The sequence below is a fragment of the Elephantulus edwardii genome, unplaced genomic scaffold, assembly GCF_000299155.1.
Source record: "Elephantulus edwardii isolate Elephantulus edwardi_28Jun2011 unplaced genomic scaffold, EleEdw1.0 scaffold00129, whole genome shotgun sequence".
Lineage (NCBI taxonomy): Eukaryota > Metazoa > Chordata > Mammalia > Macroscelidea > Macroscelididae > Elephantulus > Elephantulus edwardii.
Genome location: NW_006399879.1, coordinates 7,832,115 through 7,851,098, shown reverse-complemented (window position 1 = coordinate 7,851,098; position 18,984 = coordinate 7,832,115). Strand labels below are relative to the sequence as shown.

The window sequence follows — 18,984 nt, the reverse complement described above, 5'->3', positions numbered from 1 at the left end:
TGCCTGGCCTCTGCAAACACAGCAGCACTGGCCCTGGGCCTGGGGGCCTGTGACTGGTGCCCGGCTAGCACTTCAGGGGTGGTGGCCCTCGTACCTCTTCACAATTCCTTCTCTCTTCCAGGTCAGAGGGGTGAAAGGCGTCTTTTTGGCAAACAGAAAACTGGACGGGAAGGTGATGACACTCATCACCTACAACCAGGGCCGAGACTGGGGCCACCTGAGGCCGCCCAGCAGGGACATGAACGGGAAGGCCACCAACTGTGAGCCTGTGAGTGTGTAACCGGCCTGTGCTGGAGGCGGGGCTGAGTGAGGGGGTGAGGGATGGGGGGGCAGGGGCTGTACCCCTGCACTGTGGGGCAGGGCTGAGTGAGGGGGTGAGGGAGGGGGCAGCGGAGGGGAGGTGGCTGCTGTACCCCTACACTGTGGGGCCAGACTACGGGGTGAAGGATGGGACAGAGGAGGAGAGGTGGCTCTGCACCCCTACACTGTGGGTCGGGTTAGTATTAGGGGGTGAGGGACGGGACAGGGGAGGAGAGGTGGGAGCTGCACCCCTACACCATGGGGTCAGATTAGGGTTGGGGGTAAAGGGCGGGACACAGGAGGGGAAATGTGCACTGCACCCCTGCACTGTGGGGCCAGGTTAGGGGGTGAGAGACAGGACTGTGTAACTGTCTTGGACAAACTGGCCCAGAGGAGGGGCACCCACGGGGAAGCACAGGTGGAGCATGTCCGAGGTGACAGGCTGTGCACAGAGCAGTGAGCTGTGGCTGTGTGCTCACGAGCTCACTGGCCCCTGGGTGGACAGCTGTCGGTCAACAGGCCCAGCACGGCCCTGAGTCAGCTCACGGGGCCTGCTCCCCGGTTCTCTGCCTGGTGGCATCTCTTCCTTTCAGCACTCCTTCCTGGTTGATGCCCTTTCCTTGGCTGGTACCCTTTTCTGGTCAGCGTTCCTTGCTCAGCAGGCACCCCCTCCTGGCCAGCCCAGCTCTGGCCATGGCCGCAGCACAGACCACTCAGCTGCCTGTCGCATCCTCTGACTGAGGGGAGAGCAGGACCAGGGAGGTGGAAGCACACTGTGCTGGGAGTGGACAGTGGGCTCAGTGGGGCGAGTAGGACACAGCACAGGACCATAGTGGATCAGGGAACAGAGATGGACAGGGGAGGGACCCCAAGGTCTGACTGAGCCCCAGGAAGACCTGCCTCTCCAAGGCCTCTCCTTGCATCCCCTGGACTGCTCATTGCCGTGTGCACCACGGAGCCTTCCCAGAACTGGTTGCAGGGTCCAGCAGAATTTCTTGCTCGTTCACCCTCAAACCCTGACTAAGACAGGACTCAGTGGCCATCACCTCTGAGCCTTCACTGCAGGATGGAGGGAGGTGGGGGAATCCCCCTCTTCACCGACAAAGGACAGTGCAGATGCTCAGAAAACAGTGCCCCCCAGCCGTGGTCACGGAGCTGTTGTCCAGCAATGACCATCATGGAGTCTCTTCTTCTTCCTTCCCAGCAGGGGAGGCTATCCCTCCACAACAGCACAGCCCCTGGTCACCCTCTGAGAGGGCTTCCAGTCAGCTGCTCCGTGAACCCCCTTGGGCAGGGGACACAGGACAGACCGTGCGGGCTTCCTGCAGAAGCCTGCTGTTTGTGGGCCCCGAGCAGAGTTGCACTGTGAGGGTGAATCGTGTCTCTTCACCAGCTAAGTTAAGCCATGCTTAGCTGTCCAAGTGATGATTTGGCCCAGAATAGAGCCTTGTTTGCAATTACGGGGCTCAGTGCAGGTGTAGCCCTTGTGAGGATTATGTCCTAGAACGAAAATAATAAAACTACGAGCCGCTGGCAAGCGTGTGCCCCAGGCGGACACTGGCCTGATAGAGCAGAGCACAGAGCCCTGGGAAACCCAGCTGGGCAAAAAAGGCACATTTACCGCTGAGCCAGGGACGGGCCCAGGGATGACAGAGCTTTCCTCTCCGAGACACCCGCCGGCCGAGAACATGTGAGTGACCCTTGCTAACCACAGACCCTGGGCAGTAGGTATAGAGTGAGGAAGGTGCTACCCCAGCTCCTGGCCACAGGTCAGCAGTTCAGCTTGCCAAGGGGCTATGGGGGAGAGGCCACGCAGAGACCGGAGAAGTGGGCTCTGCGCCAATGGTGGGCTCCAGCCCGCTGGCTGACGGTGTGTGACAGGATGGTGATGGAGCCCTGGTTTAGAGGGTCCAGCTGGCGGAACTGGGAGCCCAGAAGGATTTCCGAGGAGGGTGGCATCCTTGAGGGCGAAGGCGGGGTGCTAAGTAAACAGAAATCCTCAAAACTGGACCAATGACAACTTGATGACAGAGAAAAGATGGGCATTGCCAAGGAGTTACTTTTTTTTTGGATTGTCAATTAGCCCATTGAACCAGTAGTCGAGAAATCATGTCTGGATTGTGCTGGGAAAATCTGCTTGTAAAAGATCTTTTTATGTGAGCTCTGGTGGCCTAGTGGCAAGAAGCTGCGCTGCAATTCCAAGGGCACGTGGTTTGAGCCCACCAGATGCTCCGCTGGAGAAGGAGGGGCAATCTCCTCCTGTGCCAGTTGGGTCTGATTCGATGACACACAACAAGAGAAAAGAGACCTCCATCCGTCCTCCCCTTTCCACTCCCCTCCTTGTGCTCCCATACGTGTTTTACTAGTTATCCTTCTGTGAGTTAGTTCATTCAGCATAATGCTCTCCAGCCTCTCCCAAGTTGTGTAGTATTTTTTGAAATCGTTGCTCCTGAGTGTTGCATAGTATTCCATTGGGTGAATCCAACAGTTATACTTAATAAAAGTTTAATAATAATAATAATAGTAACAGGAGTGGCATCCACTTCCTAAACAACATGCCTCTAGAAACTCTATGAACGTTGATAAATGTTGATAGTTGTAGAGGGGTTTCAGGCCTTTTGTTCATAGGGTCTCTATGAGTCATGCTCGATGCGAAGGCCATCAACAACAACATATGCACGTGAAAGCCAGCCAGTGGATTAGGGGGTCTGGTGAAGAACTGACACCTTTGAATCATGGTGAGGGTGAAGAATGTTGACTGTCCAGTCAACTGTCAAAAGAATGGACAGTGTGTCTTAGATACAAGCAGGGTTCTCTTGGAAGTGAGGCTGGAAAGGTTTCGTCTTGTGCACTTTAGATAGGTCAGGAAGGACCAGTCCCTGGAACAGGACGTAGGAGGGTCCCTGATGAAGAGGAAGCCCCTGGACGTGGTGGGCTGGCCCAGTGAACGCAGCAGTGGGCAGGCCCAGCTCCCTTCGCGAGGACGGTCCAGCACCAGGCGCGCTGTGGTCCTGTCGCCCGGGGGCCGCTGAACTGGAGCCCCTCACAGCCCTCAGTGAACACTTCTTAAAAAAGATGCTTTTCATTCTCACTTAGGCCGCTTACAGTTCTGAAGCCTTTTAAACAGCTAAGCTGTATGTATCTCAGACAAAGTGCGGGAGTCAAAGGGGATTATTGAACAAGAGGGAGGGCGGCAGAATGTTAACTTCCTTGACTCTCTGCTGGCTTCTGCATTAACAGGGCTATTAATAGAGCACCGGCTGTCAGGGCTGCTGTCGACACCGCTTCTGCCATGTTCCCCGCGTGGGAATTTATCAAGGTCACCTGTCAGGAACTCCTCATAGGTGCAGATAGTTGTTTCAAATGACTCTTCAGGGCATGTCAGGGTTTAATTATGGCTTAAGTAATAACAGACCTTTTATTTGAATCAAGATTCAATACTCAAACTATCTAATTGGAGAAGGTCTAATGAAGTGGAAAGAATGGATTCATCAGAATCACATTAACATCTGTACTTGAAGAGTCTTATCTCAAGAAACATCATTTATCACACTTGGGAGCGGAAATAACACCGATTAACAGCAGTAGGAGGAAAAAAGCCCTCAGGTGAATGGCCTGGATACTGACCACTGACCGCAAGGTGGGCAGCTTGAGGCCATCCAGAGGCTCCTTGGAAGACAGAGCTGGCCATCTGCTTTGGAGAGATAAAGGGACTGAAAACCCAAGCATTGTTACTCTTATGCAAGGGCCTCGTGAGCAGGAAGCATCTAGAAGACAAATGACAGCCAGGAGACATGGTCGTCAGGTGCCGTCAGGTCGGGCAGGACTCAGCAACCCTGCAAACCAAAGACCTGAACCCTGTTCAGTCCTGCGCCATCCTCACTTTCTGACACACAAGAGCCCATCACAGCAGTCACTGTGTCAGTCCACCTGGTTGAGGGTCTTCCTCTCCTTCCCCTACCTTCCATCCTTCCCAGCATCATGTCCCTCTCCAAGGAACAGCCCTCCAGCAACATGGCCAAAGCACGTGAGATAAAGCCTCATCATTCTTGCCTCCAAACAGCACTCTGGCTGCACCGTCTCCAAGACATAGCTGTTTGTTCTCTTGGCGTCCACGGGATGTTCAGTGCTCTTCTCCAACACCACAGCTCAGAGGCATCAGTTCTTTTCCTGTCATCCTTATGACTGGCTCTCAGGAGTATAGCAAGTGATCAGAAAGACCATGGCCTGAATCAGACTCACCTTAGTTCTCAAAGTGACATCACTACTCCTCAATAATTTGGAGAGGTCCCTAACTGCAGATTTTTTTAGTGCAATGTGTCTTCTTATTTCCTGACTGCTGGTATCAGGGGTGTTAATTGTGGATTCAAGCAAGACAAAGCTGTTGACAATTTCAATCTCCTCTCCATCCATCAGACACTGCCTCTGGTTCAGTGGTAGGAATCTTTGTTTTCCTGACATTGAGATGGTAATCCACACTGATGGCTGCACTCCTTCATCTTCTGCAAAAGTGCTTCAAGTTCTCCTCACTTTCAGCAAGCAAGGTTGTGTCATCTGCATAACGCAGGTTGTTGATGAGTCTCCCTCTAATCCTGATGCCACACTCTTCCTCATAGAGTCTATCTTCTTGGATAATTTGTTCAACATGTAGATGGAATACGTATGGAGAGAGAATACAACCCGGGCACAATCCCTTCTCAATTTTAAACTGTGCAGTGTTCCCCTGCTCTGTCCGCACAACAGCCTCCTGGTCCAGGTACAGGCTCTGTGTGAGCACAATCAAGTGTTCTGGGATTCCCAGTCTTCTCAGTGTCAGCTACTACTTGTTCTGATCCACACAGTCAAATGCCTTTGCGTAGGCAATAAAGCACAAATAGACATTCTTCTGGTATTTTCTACTTTCTACCATCTGACATCATCAGTGATATCCTTGGTGCCATGACCTCTTCTAAATCCTGCATGACCTTCTGTCAGTTCCCTGTCTATGCACTGTTCTCACCGTTTTTGAATGATCTTCAGCAGTATTCTGCTTGCAGGTGATATTAATGATACTGTTTGATATTTCCACATTCAGTTGAACCACCTTTATTGGGATGGGAATCTGGACCTCTTCCAGACAGCCGCCCTCCAAATTCCCTGGCACAGACTGGTGAGTGTATCCAAGGCTGCATCTGTTAACTGGAACAAGTCGATGGTATCAACTCTTACTCATGTGCAAGTTCAAATTGAGGCCAAAGAAAATGAAAATAAGTCCACAGGAACCAAGATAAGGTCTTGAATCAATTCTATCTGAATTTCAAGATCATCTTAGGATTAGGTTTGAGGAATTGAACACCATGAAACTACCAACCATGGAACCTCTCGCTATGGAACCACCCACCCTGGAGCCACCCACCATGGAAATACCAGCCATGGAACCACACCCCTTTAAGGAACCAGCCACCATGGGCTCACCCACAGTGACCACCCATCATCACAGAACCACCCAGCAGTTCCGAGAAAGCTGGGAAGGTGTATCTGCTGCCCTCACAGACACTGATGACTCCTCGGGAACCCCAGCTCTGCCTCTGCTCACCATGTCCTCTTGGCCATCACTGATTACAGTAGGAAAGCCTGGGAGGGTTCTGGCCTTGGCCCAGACAAGTGTCCAGTGAGCAGGCCAGACCCCTGGGGCAGGCACTATTGAGGCCGTGTTCTCTGACTTTGCTCTGTCTACAGCTCGCTCAGAAAGTGACCTCTTGTCCTCAGCCTTGGTGGAGGCCTGGCTGCAGACACACACCCGCTGTGGACACTGGCAGCTTGAGATCCTTTTGCTCATCAGGAAACCCAGGGGCCAGAGACATGCTGGACCACCCTTCAGTCCATGCAGATGGTGGGGCAGCCACTGTGGGGGGAACGCTGTGCTGGGTCCCCAAGAAAGATCCTTCCCTTCCTTCTGCTTGGGGACCCCTGACGCTGGCTTCAGAGGGTCCCCTTCCAGGGTGGGCAGCACTGAGCCTGGTGAACCTCCCTGTAGGATCAGCTCTCTGCATTTCAGTCCTGAGGAGTCAGGTTTGTCCTTCAGGACAGGTGAGGTCCTGTCTCACTGGGTCAGCAGGTCCCCATGCCACCGGGAGTTCCAGGACAGAGCCCTTCTGCAGGGTGGCACCATTTGTGGCCACCTGCCACCAGCTTGGCCTCTGTCAACCCAATGACCTTCACAGTATTCCTCTGTGGACAGGGCGGGCGCTTCTCTCGTCAGAAAGTAACACCATCTACCACCTGAGTCGTCTATGACTCAACGACACTTAACAGCGTAACGACAACCTCTCTGTCAGTTTGAGGATTGAGATACATCAGATTCACGTCTTTTCAGTCACTTGCTACGTATCTGAGAGGAGGACAGGGAATGCGGATGGCAGAAGAAGAATTGATGCCTTTGAATTACAGCGTTGGAGAAGAGCGCTGACCGTCCCTCACGCTGCCCAACCCAAACAGGTCTGGAGGAGTCGCAGCCAGGCTGCTCCCTAGAGGCTGGGAGGCTCACACACTCAGACGTGTTGTCAGAGGAACCAATCATGGCGGCAAAGAAATAGCACGTTAGGAAAGGTGAAGTGTGAGATGAAGGTGAAGTGTGAGATGAAGGTGAAGTGTGAGATGAAGAGGAGTGTGCTCAGTGAGGAGGATTGACCTTGACCGTGACATTGGGCTGGAGCGGCCCAGAGATCTGTCCTTCAGGGCTCGCTGTGAATCACAGTTGGCCGGTGACATCGAGTTCCCACAGTTCTGGTGGCCGTCGTGTGTTGTGATCTGATGGAGTTCTCCACCCCGTGTGTGGAGTTCCATGCACCCGTTTTTACAGCCCCCACGCCGGCCCGGTAACCTCCCCACTCCCCAGCCCCCAGCTGCCCCAGGCACCTCAAAGCTCTGACTTGATCGAGATCTGATTTACTAAGTGGCTTCATTTGTAACCTGAGATTGTCCTGGGCAAAGCCTGCCCGGCTCAGCTGGAGGCATTCAAAAGCTTTTGGGGACAGGGGTTTCTGAAGTTGGGGTGTTCACGCCCACCTCATCTTACATGGCAGCGAACTGAGTGCACATGGGGCGGCCCTCGCCAGGTGAGGCCAGGGTCCCTGAGTCTGCTCCTAGGATCTTCCTAAGCCTCGGGGTGGGAGACCCTGCACAGCTGGTGCCTCTCACCCGCCGGGGGAAGCCTGTCTGTCGTTCTGACGCAGCTTCCAGTCTACGGGGCTGGAAAGGCCCGTTTGTCTGTCAGTTCTGTTGACCACAGTGTCTGATCCGCGGGTGGCCTGAGGTGCTGGAGTTGCCTCTGTCTGTGGGGTCACATGAGCTGAGGACTGAACAGATGGCAGCTCGCAGCGTGATGGCAGCTTCGATGGGCATGACAACTCTTTCAGTCGGGCACCTGGTCTCTGCAGAGGCTGCATCCATCCTCCTGGGCCTGTGTGGGGGCCAGAGACCCGACCTCGAGGCTGTGCTGACACTCAGCGGGAAGGCAGTGCAGAGGTGCTGGTCTTCCCTGCTGCAGTGTGGAGAGGCGGTGGTCTGATACTGACGCTGGGGCAGTGGGGCTGCCCGTGGGGTCCTCTCAGCTGGGTGGGACCTTTGTGGGAGCAGGTTACTTTTCTACTGAGGAGCAGGTGATGGGGTTGAACTCCTGACCTCTCAGTCACCAGCCAAGCACTTAGTCATGTTTCTACATACCCCTCTGTGGCCCCACATGTCCCCACTCCAGGCTGAGAACCCCATTTTTCACCATCTGGGGAAACCAGAGAGCTCATCAAGAGGCTGGGCCCCACATGCCCACAGAGGTTTCCGATGGCCCCTTGCCTGCCTTCCTCTGCTGTGGGAACCCCTCAGCCATCTAGACTGACCTCTGAGGTCCAGCACCTTGGGCAGCAGAGGGAGGGAAGGGGAAGGAAGTGACTCGTGGGTCTGAGGCCGGGGCTAGGGATGTGTGGGTCACAGATGACCCTGCCCAGGTGTCCACAGTGCTGCGTCAGCCTCCAGCCTTCATCTTGGGGTGCTGATCTGACCGTGGGCACAACAGCAGAACACAGCAAGATTGTGGGTAGGGGCCTGGGGGGACCACACTCACAGGACAGAGCTGAGCCCCTTGGACTTACTGATTCCCAGCACTGGGGTGGGCTGGCCGCTGCTCTCCTGGCTGAGAGTGGGGTGCCCGTGACCAGCAGGAGGCAGGGCAGTGCACCCGGCACCTGTGTCCTGCTTACCAGATTCCAGTCCCCGGTCCTATTCCAGGGAGCTGCTGGGTGAGGCCCACGGGCCTCCCTGCTGGACCAGGTCAGTGGGCTCACTGCACACTGGCATCTCAGCGTCTCTCTGCTCACCAGCGGGTAGGGTGGGAGTGGTGCCCCTGAGGCCTTGATGAGATGTGAGGGAGTGTGGGCCCCATGTCACCCGGGCCCCGTGCTCAGGGCCGGTGCCACTGAGGGTCTCCGTGCTTCTCCGTGATGCTCCTGCTGGGTGCGCCTGGGGCTGCCCGGTCACTCTCCCTGGATCACTCATACCGGGGTCACTCCTGCCAGTCATGACCGGGTCGCTAACCCCATGGTGCTCATGCCCAGGGTCCAGGGGGCATGAGTTCCTGCCCACCTCTGTCTCTGAGCACAGGAGGCTCTGTGGGATCTCACAGCTATCTTCCTAGCCCGAGCCCCCGATAAAGATTCTGAATGAACAGACTCTAGATATGCATATCCCAGGATGACCTCCTGGGCACCCACACTGGAGACCCTTCCATGGAGAAGCCCCACTGACTCTCTCTCTGTAGTGGCATGCACCTGGAGCATTTACCTGGGAAGCACATGGCGACAGATCCTCCTGAAAGCCTGCCCCCACTGCCTCCCTCCCCTCTGATGTGGAGCCCTAGCCCTCCCTCCTCCCTCCCTCCATCAGGGCGCACCTGGCCCTCCCTGCACCCCTGCCCTCATCTCCTAAAGTGCATCAGGCCTTCCTCCTACCCCTCCTCCCCACAGTCATCTGCCCTCTTTCTTCCCTGGGGCACACCTGACCTTCTCCTGATACACTTGTCCTTTTACGCCCCCCCTCCCCTGGGTCACACGTGGCCCTCCTTTCCACCTGGAAGACCCCAGTATTGAACTTGGCCTGTCCTTGTCGTCTGAGGGGCACCCTCGCACTGAGCACTCTGCCCCCTCCTCTCCTTGCAGCCGGACTGTCACCTCCACCTGCACCTGCGCTGGGCAGACAACCCCTACGTCTCGGGCACCGTGCACGCCAAGGACACTGCCCCAGGCCTCATCATGGGTGCAGGTAGGTGGCTGCGTCCCCGTGAGCTGGCGAGCAGCCTCACCCTCGAAGAAAACCCCCGCGTCAGGGGTGAAGGCTGTTGAGCCAGGCCTGAGCCATGGAGGGGTCACTCGGGGCAGAGGGCATCACCAGGATGCGGGGTGGGTGGATGTGTACATGGGTGGAGAATAGGTGGGCAGTAGTGATGCAGGGTGGGTGGATGGATGGGAGGGTGATGAATGAGGGAAGGACGGACGTCACGTGGATGTTGGCTGGACAGTGATGGATACTGAACAGTGGACGGATAAACAAGCGGATGGTAGGTAATAAAGAATGGATAAGATAAATGAACCGACGGCTGGAGGATGGAAGAGCCGTGGAGAGACTGATGGGCAGGTGGGCAGTGATCCTGAATAGAGAATAAGTAAAAGACATCTGGACAGACGGTGGGTGGGCGGGCGGCTAATCAGATGAAGATAAACAGGTGAAGGCAGCTGAGTGCCAGGAAGTCAGAACAGACTCACCGCTGACCCCTCGCAGGCTGCATCCCTATCCGTGACGCAGAAGATTCCCCTCTTCTTACAGAGAAGAGGTGGGTTTGAACCACGCGAGCAGGCGCCCAGGCCACTGTCTCTGTTGGTAGGTGCCACCAGCTGGAGGCTGACTCATACCACCCTGTGAACAGCAGGTCTGAACCCCGTCCTCCGCCATCCTCATCAGCTCGGGCCAAGTGAAGGACATGGGTAAAAAGTGAAGGACATGGGTAAAAAGATACACAGATGATAAAGAAATGGTGAAAGGATGATGAACTTAGGGACAAATGGTTGGTTGGCGGGAGAGAGACGGACAGATACGTGAACGGATTTCAGGATGGCCGCAGATTGAGGGCAGGTGGGGAAGTGGGTGGGTGACGAGCTTGAAGGAGCGAGGAGTGGAGGACAGCCATGCGGAAGGAAGGACACACAGCCACGCTGCTTCCGCACCTGCACTAACTCCTCTGAAGACAGTCCACCTCATGCGGGATTTCCTGGAAACCTCTCGGTCTCATCATGCACTGCCGAGATTCCACATAAACAAGACTTCTCATGGTGTGTGGTGCGCACGCCGCCCGAGACAGTAACATCTGAGGCTCCAAATGAGTGTCCATCCTGTCAGTCCTCACAGGCCATCCTGGGAGCTTGTGGGTGTGGACACCCTGGTGGTGGCCAGGGGTGCAGTCCAGCCAGCTCACCAGGATGTCCAGGGTGCCGTTTGGGGAAGGCCAGGTCCAGGCATCCAGCAGCCATGACCTGCGAATCAAGCTCTTATCTATGACTATTGTTTCTGAAGGAAGTGCCCTGGATTCAGTCTTCCCATCTGTAGAGTGGGCCCTCATCTGTAAGAGGTCTACTCTGGGCTCAGTCTCCTGTCAGAGGTCCACTCTGGACACGGTCTCCTCGTCTGTCAGAGGTCCACTCTGGGATCGGGCTCCTCATCTGTGAAGAGGTCCACTCTGGACACAGTCTCCTCGTCTGTGAAGAGGTCCACTCTGGTCTCAGGCTTCTCATCTGTAAGAGGTCCACTTTGGGCTCAGTCTCCTGTCAGAGGTCCACTCTGGACACAGTCTCCTCGTCTGTGAAGAGGTCCACTCTGGTCTCAGGCTTCTCATCTGTAAGAGGTCCACTTTGGGCTCAGTCTCCTGTCAGAGGTCCACTCTGGACACAGTCTCCTCGTCTGTAAGAGGTCCACTTTGGGCTCAGTCTCCTTGTCAGTAAGAGGTCCACTCCGGGCATGATCTCTTCATCTGTAAAATGAGAATGAACCAACATGGGAGTGACCTCTTCCTACCTCAGGCTTAGCCCACAAGATCTTCAACAGGGACTCTGTAGACTCCGAGCTGTGGCCTTGGAATAAGGCTTTACCCACTGTCTTTGGTAGAGTTGGAGGGGAGACTGGAAAAGGACACCCTTCGGGTCTGGTGGGAGCTGCGGGTCACACCTGTTGGTGGTGGTGAACCCCAGGTTGCAGGTCACACCTGTTGTGGTTGTGGACCCCAGGCTGCGGGTCACCCCTGTGGGTGGTTGTGGACCCCGGGCTGCGGGTCACACCTGTTGGTGGTTGTGGATCCCGGGCTGCGGTCACACCTGTGGGTGGTTGTGGACCCCGGGCTGCGGGTCACAGCTGTGGGTGGTTGTGGACCCCGGGCTGCGGGTCACACCTGTTGGTGGTTGTGGACCCTGAGCCGAGGGTCAGCTGGTGATCACTGTGGTGTGTGAGGGCAGGGAGGAGCAGGGGCAGCTTCTGTGCTGAGGGGTAGCGGACCGAGCTTCATCTCCCCGTGGAGAAGGGGGAGCCAGAGGCAGGTCCAGGGAGGACACGAGGGGGTCAGCTGTCAGGCAGAGGGCTCGGATGTCTGGGCGTGGCTGACCTGCTGCTGGGCCAGAAAAAGAGAGAAGGAAGGTAGAAGAGGGGCAGGGTGGGCCGGGGTGTGTGGGGTGAGCATGCTGGTCAGGGGTGGAGACCAGGATGGGCCCCCCCAGGATGGGGTCTCCCCGGGATGGGGTCTCCCCCAGGTTGGGGTCACCCGGGATGGGGTCCCCCCAGGATGGGGTCTCAGACACACACTTGTTAGGGGTCTGGGTGAAGGGAGACGGAGCAGCAGTCCGTTTGAGGGGACAGAGGGGGCGTCAGTAAAGGGCTCTGTGGGAGGGGGCAGCACCAGAGTGAGGACCTGGAGTGAGGGACAGTCCCCCTGTGGCTCAGAGTCCCCAAAGCCAGCTCCTTGCACATGGCCACAGGCTCAGGGTCTCAGCCTGGCATCTCCCCCTCTCTCTGGAACAGGGAACCTGGGCTCCCAGCTGGTGGGGTACAAGGAAGAAATGTACGTCACTGCTGACTGTGGACGCAACTGGCGACAGGTAAGATGCATGAGCGAGCAGGCCCTACTGCCCTGCAGGGATCTCACGCCCGCCCCATGGATGAGAACCCCCACTGCCTGCCAGCTGGGAGGGTCTCTGAGGAAGGCTGATTGAGAGAAACCCATGAAAGTGGAAGAGAGGGGACTGCACCCCTCACCCTGGCTGGGTTCAGGTGGAAGCCACAGCAGGTCCCAGGCTGGACTGGAATCCTTGGGGCTCAGGGGAGTAGGAGGTGGCCCATGATGGGCTCCTTGGGGCTGCTGAGAGACTGGATTGCATAGACCTCATAAAGTGATTATTTTTGGGGGAGTGGGCTTGGGGTCACTGTGTGTCAGGGTGGGATTCTGGGGGACACTGGGGACTGGTGCAGGAGGGTGGCCCCACAGACACATTTATGCTGGCCATGGCCGTCTCCCTCCACGTCTGTTTCTGCTCCAAGTAGCCTCAGTGGGGTCTTAGCCATGCACTGGACACAGTGGGGTCTAGACAGAGGGGTCCCAGCACAGACAGCCCTGGGCCAGGAGGCCACATGCTCAGACCCCAGCAGAGAGCACTCACGGCTCACCCTACTTATTTCCAGAAGGGATAAACGTTTTAAACGGCCTCAGCCACAGGGCCAGCTTTTGGAGTCAAGCGAAGATTCCTGCTTTGAGTGTTTGAGATCAGCTGGCCCTCCATGCACCTTCCCCCACCACCCGTGCCTCCCCACTTCCCTGTACCTCTCCCCCACGCCTCCCTCTTCCACACCTCCCCCCTGCATTTTCTTCCCACGCCTCCACCCCACTTCTCCCCCGCACTTCACTCCCTGTGCCTCCCCGCCACACACACGCCTTTCTCTGCCTGGACAGTTCTGTCTGAAGGTCAAGTTTGCAGACATAGTTCCCCACAACAGCCGCTGTCTCCAGGACCCTGGGAGGCCCTGCTTACGCCCAAAGGCCACAAGTCAGCCCACAGCTTCAGTTGGCCCTGAGGTTTTCTACTCATATGCAGAGTGAAAGGGGTCTGAACAGGGCACAAGAGCCCCCGCCCTGTAACTTTCTAACCTGCTGGATGAGTGAGGCATGTCCAGGCTTCCAAAGGTCACCATCCGTCCACAGGCTCCAGGCCCCCTTGTAGACTGGACAGGTGGGGAGCCAGGGCCCCCCTTTACCAAGCTGACAGATAGGGAGCCAGGGCCCCCTTCATTAGACTGAGCACATGCGGAGTCAGAGTCCTCTTATTACACTGGAGAGGTGGGGCCAGGGCCCCCTTTACTAGACTGGACACATGGGGAGCCAGGTCCCCCCTTTACTGAGCACTCTGAGGACCAGGGTCCTTCGCTGTGCATGAGCACAAACATGTGTTCTGAGATTCCCATTCTTCTCAAGGTTAGCCACAATTTATTGTGATCACACAATCAAATGCTTTTATGTAGTCAGTGAAACACAGGGTAGACATTCCTCCGGTATTCTCTGCTTTCAGTCAAGATCCATCTAACATTGGCGATAATATCCCTAGTGCCACGGCCTCTTCTAAGTCCAGCTTGTACTCCTGGTGGTTCTCTGTTGTTGTTCTTTTGGATAATCTTCCACAAGGTTTTGCTTGTATGTGGTATTGGGAATATTGTTTAATAATTTCCACACTCTGTTGGATCACGCAGTTCTTAGATTGGAAATAAATACAGATCTCTTTCAGTCAGTTGGCCAGGTGGCTGTCCTCCAGATTTCTTGGCACAGCTGGGTGAGCACAACCAGGGCAGCATCTCTTTGCTGAAATACGCCAGTTGGTATTCCATCAATTACCAGCACCCTGTTTTTTGCCGATTCCTTGAGAACAACTTCAACTTCCTCCTTTGTCACCACTGTCTCTTGGTTATTCGTTGTTTCGTGAAGTTCTTGTATCAACCAGTTCTTGTTGGCACAGTGACTATATGTACTCCTGCCATCTTCTTCTGACGCTTCCTGGATGACTCAGTGTTCTGCCCACAGCATCCTGTATCGCAGCTCAAAGCTCAGAATTGTTCCTCGTTTCTTTCAGCTCAAGAAATGCCGAGTGAGTTCACCTCTTTTGATTTTCCAACTCCAGCTCTTTTGCACATTTTATTATAATACTTTGCTTTGTCTCCCTGAGCTGCCCTCTGAAATCTTCAGGCCAGCTCCTTAACCTCCTGTTTTCTTCCCCTGCCTTGGCGTCTCGGTGCTCTGCTGCAATATTCAGAGAAGAGTTTACTATCATGATGCTGATGGAGTTTTCACCCAGTGAAGGCTCTTCATTTGTGGATGTGGCAGGACTCAAAGTAAGAAGAAACAGCTGCAAACGTCCATTCATAATTTAAACATGGCATGCACCAATGATGAATCTAGGAAAATGGAAAGATGTAAAAAAAAAAATGAGATGAAACAAAGATGAACCAAGATCCTAGGCGTCTGAGCAGAAACGGCTGGGATTGTCTGGCAGACAAAGATCTGCTCTACTGTGCCAGAAACGTCAAATTGAAGAAGAATGGGGCTGCATTCATCATCAAAAGAACATTTCAAGGTTTAGCCTGAAGTATCACGTGGGCAGTGGCAGGATGATGTGCTCATGCGCATCCAGGAAGCCCTGTTAACACGACTACGTCCAGATAAACACGCAGCCACCAAAGCCAGGACACAGAAAGGAGGGGTTTCGACGACTCCTCCCGTCTGTGATTGGTCGAACATGTGATGAAAATACTTAATAATTGGTAATTGGTGACACCTCAACATAAAACAATAACTTCACAACTAATAAAACCTAGAAAAAAGGCTGAACTTGTCATTTTCTTGGATCCACAGCCAACAGCCATGGGGTCAACAGTCACAAAGTGAAAAGGCAGTTCGCACAGAGCAGATCTGCTGTCAGGAACTCTCTAAAGTGCCAGAGAGCGAGGATGTCTTCAGACTGCCAGAGACTAAGGTGTGCCTGACCCAAGCCTTGGTATTTCAGTTGCTTCACGTGCTTGTCACAGTTGGACCATGGATAAGGAAGAATGGAGGCCTCTGAGCTGGATGTTGGCAAGAGCGCTGAGCACTGCCTGGGCTGCCAGACAGGCCTCTGTTGGAGGACCTGCAGCCAGCCTCTCTTAGAGGCCAGGGTAGAGAAACGTTTCTCATGTATTTTGAGCATGTCATCAGGACAGACTAGTCCCAAGGAGAAGAACATACTTGGGGAGTTGGGGCAGGAGTCATTGAAGGAGGCCATCAGCAGGTGGGGTGACACAGTGGCTGTAGCAGTGGGTGTGAGCATGGCAGACAGTGAGGGTGGTGTGACAGGACAGGGCTCTGCTCTCTTGTAACACCTGGCACCACCCAGGGCTGTTTTCCAAGTGGCCATGGGTCCCCTGGGAATCATTCATTCACTCATTCATTGCTCCCATGCACGCTCCCCAGGCCCCACCAGTACTACACCCTGCACAGAGCCACACAGGGATCCCCTTGCGAGGGGCTTGGGGAGGCCAAGACATATCATGGGTCTGGCCCAAGCATCAGGGAGGGCCTCCAGGAGGAGGTGTCTCTGCACTCGGTCTGCGTGTCAAGCAGGACTTCCCTCTAAATTCCCGTCTTTGGGTCAGTTCTTTTTGAAGCCCCATGGCCTTGCTCTGGGCAGCTGGCATTTTCCACTTGTTGTTTCCCCCTCTGGATCCTCCAGGCTTTGCTTTGTGGCTGTCCATCTTTGTGGATTTTTGGTGGCTCAGTAGCTGCCGAGGTCTGCTGGTGGGTTGAGTGGGTTGGGAGAGCGTGGGTCCAGCCCTGTAACCTTCTCTGCCCTGCACCTTGATGACCAGCTCCTGCAGAGGCCCCAGCCCTACCTCAGGCACATCAGTTCATCTACCCCTCCATCTGCCTGCAGGTGTTCGAGGAGGAGCACCACATCCTGTACCTGGACCATGGAGGTGTCATTGTGGCCGTCAAGGACACCTCCATCCCCCTGAAGGTCCTCAAGTGAGTGCAGACTCCCTGCATGCGGTGGACACTGCCCTTTGGGGACTGCCCGGGATGTTCCCCTCAGACCCTGCAGGGTCCCTGGGAGATGGGGAAGAAGGTTCCCAGCGAGTTCAGGCTCCCTGCATGTGGAGGGCACCCCAAGGATGCTCCCCCAGACCCTCCGGGGCCCTCTGGATATGGGGATGATTCTCAGCAAGTCCAGGCTCCCTGTGTGTGGTGGCCCCTGCATGGGATGCTCCCCACAGACCCCGCAGGACCCCTGGGAGATAAGGAAGGTCCTCAACGTGTTCAGGCTGCCCACATGGGGTGGGCACCCCCAGGATGTTCCCCACAGACCCCGCAGGACCCCTGGGAGATAAGGAAGGTCCTCAACGTGTTCAGGCTGCCCACATGGGGTGGACACCCCCAGGATGTTCCCCACAGACCCTGCAGGGCCCCTGGGAGATAAGGAAGGTCCTCAACGTGTTCAGGCTGCCCACATGGGGTGGACACCCCCAGAATGTTCCCCACAGACCCCGCAGGACCCCTGGGAGATAAGGAAGGTCCTCAGTGTGTTCAGGCTGCCCACATGGGCGATGGGTGACTACAGGCAGTGCAGCAGGGTGACCCAGGCAGGTCAGTCGGGAGGGCTTCTCGGAAGAGACAGCTTTCAGGCATGAACAGAAATGACTAATACATTGGAGGTGAGGTCAGTGTGGTCCAGACCAGGGAAAGGGCAGGGCAGCAAGTGCTTGCTGAGGGTGGGCTGATCACATGACCTCTGCATAGTGGGGTGTGGGGTCTGACCTGGGTACATCTTGAGGGCTTGATGGCCCTGCAGTTCTGGTCAGAGAGCATTCTCTCGTTGGTAAGCGGATGCAGCACTGCCCAGGACAGGGGACAAGGATAAGGGCTTCTCAAGCCCCACCTGTGCCCCAGACGCTGGGCAGCCATTGGCTAGGCACCCCTACAGCCTGCTCTCCTGGCTGCAGCAGTGGGCAGCAGCCTCTGGCTCGGCTGGTGGATCGAGCAGGTGGGAGCAGCTGGGGGCCTAGTGTCCACCTGGTGCCCTGTCTCACAGGTTCAGTGTGGACGAGGGCCTCACCTGGAGCACCCACAACTTCACCAGCACCTCGGTGTTTGTGGACGGGCTGCTGAGTGAGCCCGGGGATGAGACTCTGGTTATGACGTGAGTAGGGGCTGAGCTTGAGGAGGGACTGGGGCTGCCCAGGTTTAGGGCCATGGTGGCTCTGGTAGTAATGGTGACAATAATTACCGCTTCCCTGGACCCTCACTGCTTAGTGGCAAGCCTCAGGCCTGGCCATCCAGCCTCCCTCACCACACTCCTCACCCTCAACTGCATGTTTGAGTCAGCTTCCTCCTCCCAGAGCAGGTGAGGCTTGAAATCCATCAGGATCACCATCTCTCAGGGCCTGTTGTTGAGAGTTAGTTACTGTTAACCTCTCAGCTCACTGGGAAGTGACGGTGAGGCCACGATGCACCTCTGGACTGAGGGAGAGGGCGGGCTCTGGGTGCATTCTCATGCCTCTCTCCAGTGGATGATGATGATGATGATGATGATGATGATGATATGGAGGTGATGATGAGAGTGGTGATCATTATAGTGACGGTGATGGTGATGATGGTTATAATGGTGATGATGTTATGGAGGTGATGATGGTGGTGGTGATGATGGTGATGGAGGTGATGATGGTGGTGATGTTGGTGGTCATTATAGTCATGGTGGTGATGTAATGGTTATAATGGTGATGATGATGATGGATGTGATGATGTGATGGAGGTGATGGTGATGATGGTTATAATGGTGATGATGGAGGTGATGATGATGATATGGAGGTGATGATGGAGGTGGTGGTGATGTGATGGAGGTGATGGTGGTGGTCATTATAGTCATGGTGGTGATGTTGTAATGGTTATAATGGTGATGATGATGGAGGTGGTGGTGATGATGGATGTGGTGATGTGATGGTGATGGAGGTGATGTTGGTTGATGGTGGTCATTATAGTCATGGTGGTGATGTGATGGTTATAATGGTGATGTGATGGAGGTGATGGTGGTGGTCATTGTAGTCATGGTGGTAATGTTGTGATGGTTATAATGGTGATGATGATGGAGGTGGTGATGATGATGATATGGAGGTGATGATGGAGGTGGTGATGTGATGGAGGTGATGGTGATGATGGTTATAATGGTGATGATGGAGGTGATGGTGATGGAGGTGATGTTGGTGGTGGTCATTATAGTCATGGTGGTGATGTTGTGATGGTTATAATGGTGATGATGATGGAGGTGATGATGGATGTGGTGATGTGATGGAGGTGATGGTGATGATGGTTATAATGGTGATTATGATGGAGGTGGTGATGATGATATGGAGGTGATGATGGAGGTGGTTATGTGATGGAGGTGATGGTGGTGGTCATTATAGTCATGGTGGTGACGTTGTGATGGTTATAATGGTGATGATGATGATGGACAGATGATGTGATGGAGGTGATGGTGGTGGTCATTGTAGTCATGGTGGTAATGTTGTGATGGTTATAATGGTGATGATGATGGAGGTGGTGATGATGAT

The 18,984-nt window shown here is 54.9% G+C and overlaps 1 protein-coding gene across 1 annotated transcript in view; it reads left to right on the top strand.

Annotated features, from left to right (window-relative positions):
• SORCS2 (sortilin-related VPS10 domain containing receptor 2) overlaps window positions 1-18,984 on the top strand; it is a 237,611-nt gene that overhangs the window by 179,827 nt on the left and 38,800 nt on the right. The window contains exons 11-15 of the mRNA XM_006893670.1: window positions 122-268; window positions 9,489-9,591; window positions 12,388-12,464; window positions 16,314-16,405; window positions 17,469-17,576. Coding sequence (XP_006893732.1) covers window positions 122-268; window positions 9,489-9,591; window positions 12,388-12,464; window positions 16,314-16,405; window positions 17,469-17,576 — 527 coding nt within the window. The remainder of the gene's footprint in view (window positions 1-121; window positions 269-9,488; window positions 9,592-12,387; window positions 12,465-16,313; window positions 16,406-17,468; window positions 17,577-18,984) is intronic.